This window comes from Sphaeroforma arctica (assembly GCF_001186125.1).
Source record: "Sphaeroforma arctica JP610 unplaced genomic scaffold supercont1.230, whole genome shotgun sequence".
In the NCBI taxonomy this organism is placed as follows: Eukaryota; class Ichthyosporea; order Ichthyophonida; genus Sphaeroforma; species Sphaeroforma arctica.
Genome location: NW_014040328.1, coordinates 69,952 through 75,401, shown reverse-complemented (window position 1 = coordinate 75,401; position 5,450 = coordinate 69,952). Strand labels below are relative to the sequence as shown.

The following is a 5,450-nucleotide window of genomic DNA, read 5'->3' as shown; positions in this document are numbered from 1 at the left end:
TCGCCGATCGGACCGTCAGGCTGGTGGAGGACGTACTCGAAAAAGGTTTCGACACGGTAATGTAGTATACCTACTTGCTAGTTGTGTATTTAACTAACTCTGATATATACCCGCTTGCTAATTATGTATTATGCCTACAGTATCACTGATATATACCTACTTGCTAATTATGTATCATGCCTACAGTAACTCTGATATATACCTTTAATGTACACGTATCGTTACACGGATGCATTCGCACACACACTCTATTGGTGCACAGATGCATTTGCACACACTATGGGGGCACAGATGCATACGCACATGCACACTAGTTTGAATACTCGCTTATATACAATTAATTCATCGCACAGGTTTTGGTAGGCCGGATTATTGATCCAGCCTATATGCCGGGTTTCCAGTACTTTCGGCTGAGTGCAGACCAATTCCGCGCCTTAGAAGCAGGATATAGTGAATATGTCGTCCAGTTGGAGGCGGGTCTCGAGCGAGTGCGGAAGAGACGTGAACAGAGGCCACAGAACGGTGAGTACAGTTTCAGTGCGGAAAGCTCTGGGGAGTGTAGGCAATCCAGCTGATAATTTCACTCTAAATCAATGCTGTTTGCTTTTTCTTGTCGTGAATATATCTTCTTGTACATATGTCTTGTTATAGTCGAATCAATAATAAATGACACCACCTTCCACATGTATCATAGAGACAAACGCTATTTATTTTTATCCTGTATAGTCACACACCTTGTTCGCTAACACACACCACTACGCACATTCTATTACCGCCAGAAGTTCTGTACTGGAACCCACAACTCATCATGGAGCAGCACCTCTCTAGGACACCAGCGGACGAACTCGGTCCAGACCAACACCCGCAGGAAGCGGCCGAAATGAATACAATCATCTGCACACGTGCGGAGTGCTTGTTTGTAGCTGATGGATTCCACCCCAAGTCATCCACACAAAGTTTGTTTGGTCGGCATGTGAGTATGATGCTGCAGAAACACATGATGTCCTGCGATAAAGCTTGAGATTGGGAGGGTATCCGACGACACTACTTGTCGCATCGGGTTCTGCGGGGAGGCGCGTAGGGAGAGTTACTACAGGAGAGCTGTGGCGTGCACTGCTGAGATCTCGCATGTATCGAGGCGAAAGGTTGTCGCCATACGCAGCACTTCTCCAGAACATGTGTAGCTGTATGCACCAAGACAACGGGTCATTTACTTCCATCGGAGCTGCCTCTTCCGTCGACATGTATTACATACTTGATCCCCCCAGATCACCTCCCATCTACCCATGAATATACCGTTGCCTACCTGAAGATAAAATCAGAGATTTACCGTTGATTCACCTACTCTCCAGCTGTAACCTTCTGCATCGCTCAGGCCGCAGCCAGTAATTGCCCATCCTACAAAGTATCCAGACTCCTCTTTGCACTTTTCGAGAGTGTCAGGATCTGTTTTATCACAAGCATGTCTTGGCTCTGAGCATGTGAGTGGTCGTGAGTTTTATTGTGACCGGGGACAACTATGTCATGTCTGAAGGTCGTGAGCCCTATACTGCCATACGTTCACGATCTGTTTAATTCTTGAGGCATGTTCTAATGCAGACATACTTCGCGCAGGGAAACTTGCGCTGTGTCTCCAACTAGTAGTCCTCATACTACAGTTTGGAATAGCAAGATGATCACATTATCCGGTATCGTTTAGTGTCTGCTCGGTCTAATCGGTGCATTCGGTTTGCCCTCCAATGCTCTGCGATACTTCATACAGTGCCCGCGTAAACTAACCTCATGCTCATTAAACTAATTTAATATTGATAGACAACTACCGGAAGCGCAAAGAGTTCCTATAAGCGATACTATTGGTTGATGTACATAAGCGTACCCAACCTCCATCAACAAGCAAGTCTTATTACGAATAAACACAATGAGATTTTCTTCTGTGTCAGACGCCCTAATTTTTATATCGAAATCATTCTTTCCTTTGGTCTAGCACCATAAATGTACTGCAAAACGGGCCGTTCGTTTCGCCATAATCTGGTGACACTAGACAGCAGACAAACGTTGGTACACTAATGGCCTGATGACACTAATTAGTAGACTATTAATGAGCTCGACAATGCTTCAGGCCATTAATGAGGTAAATCAGTGACCTAGTGACACTATACGGTAAACAACTAAAGTACTTTACAACGGCACATTCTTGCCCAAGAACGACAGCGATTCGCCAAAGAATATTCTCCGCATGGCTTCAGTAAGCAACGGGCTGATATCCACCACAACCAGTTTGGAGTACTGCTTGGCACGTTCTGCCTGGGGCACTGAATTCGTGACGATCACCTGGTATAGTTTAAAATGGCAGAGAATATGCTTAGAACACCGTAACTCAGCTCTACATCCTCTAAATCGATGGAATTGGCAGACGTTAGACTGCTCGACTGCTCGTCCCACTGAAGTAGTGTCTGAGAAATTGTTGATGTCGTGCTGTGGCATGCCACCTGACCCTTTGAAGCCCGATTATCTATCCCACATAGAACTCTACGCATGTCCGTGATGGACGGTTCGACTGTGGGGTACTTGCGTACGCATGAGTTATCAAAGCAGTGGAAAATTCAACTATGGGTATTGAATTTTAGCAGTACTGCCACATGACTTATTTGCTGCTGGCAACCACAGACAATCAAGGTAACGAGCTTAAGAGATACCAAAGCAGTGGAAAATTGAACTACGGGTATTAGATTTTAGCAGTACTGCCACTGACTTATTTGCTGCTGGCGACCACAGACAACTAGGGTACGAACCACGAGCTTCCCCCGTCATCAGATCTGAATATATAACACATCAGGCAAACTACACTCCCAAGTTCTGAAGGCACCCATATAGATCTTCGAGCAAACAAATCTGCTGCAACAACGAATATACACACACGACATGGCTACACCATACCTTGTCTATACAGCTGCGTTGTAATTGAGAAAGCGCAGTACCAGATAGAACGCCATGCGTAGCTATCACCAGCACCTTCTTGGCGCCCATGGCCTTAACGATCTTGGCGGCGTGGATGAAGGACTTTGGCTTATCGATCAAATCATCCTGTTTAAGGTAAAGTATTTCGAAACAAATTCGATCTGGTTGCTTGGGAGTATTGCAGCACATGCACCAATAACATGTAGAAAATTGTGCTTTGAGAAGTCATTCAGATGTTCACTGATCATAGACAATCTCGCTCTGGGCATTGATTTCGCTTCTAAGCCCGATACTCAGGTCTCGAGTCTGCGCAGGCAAAGGCCTTCGAGCTAAACGAGAATGTCAGCTACCACAAGTACATTATATACACATACCACCACAAGCATTAATGACGTATTATTACAAAGACTTTGGCATATGCAACAAAAATGTATATTCAATGCAGTTTGAATATAGTCATGGTCTAACCTTATACTATTGTATAAAATAAGTTCGAAAAATGTACTCAATATGCATATACAGACGATATATCTACACGTATACATTAAATACATGCGCACATATTTCAATATCCGTATACGTGTTTCTTTACAAGGCCCACAGGTTCACCATAAACCCGAATCAATCCCAGGATATCTGAAATTCCCAGCACCATGCAGAGACGAAGTGCTTACCATTATGATGACGTTCATGCCGTGAACATTGCCTAGCAACCCATACTCCTCCTTGCCCGTAAACACGCTCTCGGTTCCACTGTCCAGGCACTTTCGAACGCCATCGCCCTGAAACTCATGGTTGATCATGGCCAAACCGAGCTTAAGACTGGCAGCTATCGAACCAGCACTACATAACGGGAATTGGGGTACGGATACATTAATGAATCACAGGAAATAGAGGCTCATAGATTAATCGAGTATCAGAGACAGAAAAACTGTGTGCATGTAGGGTTGAAAACGCCCCGCCACAAGCATCGGCTTTAGTTTATAGACGATAAATTCTTACAAAACTGACGTGACTGTTCATCATGAATCTATGCCTGGACTCAAAATATGGATTGAGGTGCATTTGTGCATGTATGGGCGAATTCCAAAACTAGTCGGTATCACGTATCATATTCGTACAGACTGACTCGTACATATAAAGGGTATCAGAGTCAACGGTATTCCAAGCACATTCTACTATAATCCCAATACAGACACTCATACAACTTCAGAAACATCGGAAATTGCATGTATCCATCTAGCGCTCGCCTATCACTAAGGTTTCAATACTGCTCTGTTCTTTAGAATAGCTGATATTCACTGCAAGGTCACCGCCGTCACCATGGTTACCACCAGGCGATACACACGCGCAACAAATGGATCACAGGTTGGTCACATACCGCTTTGCAGCCCCGGCATTCTTGGCCAGGCAGACATAGTCCGTCTCCTCATCTGCCAGGATGTTCTCAGTGATGTACTTGATGAAAAACGGCTCCACCTTCAAATTGTCGCACGGGATGTCGAAGAAGCCTTGGATCTGAGACGCGTGTAGGTCCAGGCACACAACGTGCGTAGCTCCTGCGTACATACACAACCAATGGGAAAAGCGTTGGTGTGAGTGTTTATTGAGGTAGTATCGGTGTCTATAGAAGTAGTATCAGTGCATGTGAACTCTATCCAGTCTAGACAAATGTTACCACTACTATCACACTGGCAGTAAGCTCATGTACACAGTTTAAGACGTTTGAATAACCAACAACTGTACTTCCGACGTGAGCGTAATAAAGACAACTCCAGCATTTCCACACAAACACGCATATGCTATTTCTCTCCTACACCTGCCACACAAGAAAACCGAGTATCTCTACACCACACACCTGCAACCTTCAGCATATCCGCAGCCAGCTTAGCTGGGATTCCCCGTCGGCCCTCCTTCTTCTTGCTCTGCTTGCTGTAGAAGTAGTACGGGACCACCGCCACAATCTTACGCGCCGCGGACATCTTACACGCCATGATCATAATGCACAGCTGCATGAGTGCATCGTTCACGTCGCTGCGGTTGAGGGAAAATCACCAGAAGTAGGTGTGAGTATGTATGTGTGGGCGTGGGCATGGGCGGCACAGGGAGTTAGTCATAGGTGCCATATTAATTCGTTCCTGCTGTATCTGATATCGAGTATTCTTGTGTGTATATAGGGCACCCTCCTGTTGTGGTCAAATTTTATGTCAGTAGATAACTATCAACATGCACGCGTGTGTAGTCAGTATATCACGAGTGTCAGTTTTCGAGCACACGCGGGTGAGTGAAAACATAGACTGTAAAGGTTACTCTTAGTCTAAGTGACAGTTTCCAGGCTGTCCCGGCAGATAGTCTGAGATCTCCAAACGATTATAATACATAGTTACACCTCAATGTCTAGGGTGATGCCTCAATGTTATATGAACACGTGATACTTTCTTAACCCATGGTACACATGAACCTCAGTGTGCTCTATGCTAAAGTGTTATCTC

General features: G+C 45.0%; 2 protein-coding genes across 2 annotated transcripts in view; one reads left to right on the top strand and one right to left on the bottom strand.

Annotated features, from left to right (window-relative positions):
* Positions 1 to 1,021, top strand: part of SARC_04215 (hypothetical protein) — a gene marked incomplete at both ends in the record, with an annotated part of 1,148 nt that extends 127 nt beyond the window's left edge. Inside the window, 3 exons of the mRNA XM_014301969.1 lie at positions 1 to 56; positions 354 to 522; positions 780 to 1,021. The exon at positions 1 to 56 is cut by the window's left edge and continues 127 nt beyond it. Of these exons, the coding sequence (XP_014157444.1) occupies positions 1 to 56; positions 354 to 522; positions 780 to 1,021 (467 nt within the window). The remainder of the gene's footprint in view (positions 57 to 353; positions 523 to 779) is intronic.
* Positions 1,022 to 2,178: 1,157 nt separating this feature from the next.
* Positions 2,179 to 4,958, bottom strand: SARC_04214 (hypothetical protein; the record flags this gene model as incomplete). The annotated part of the gene is made up of 5 exons (XM_014301968.1): positions 2,179 to 2,331; positions 2,938 to 3,084; positions 3,633 to 3,801; positions 4,340 to 4,517; positions 4,817 to 4,958. 5 exons carry the CDS (start codon positions 4,956 to 4,958, stop codon positions 2,179 to 2,181), a joined length of 789 nt encoding a protein of 262 aa, XP_014157443.1.
* Between the last annotated feature and the right edge of the window lie 492 nt (positions 4,959 to 5,450).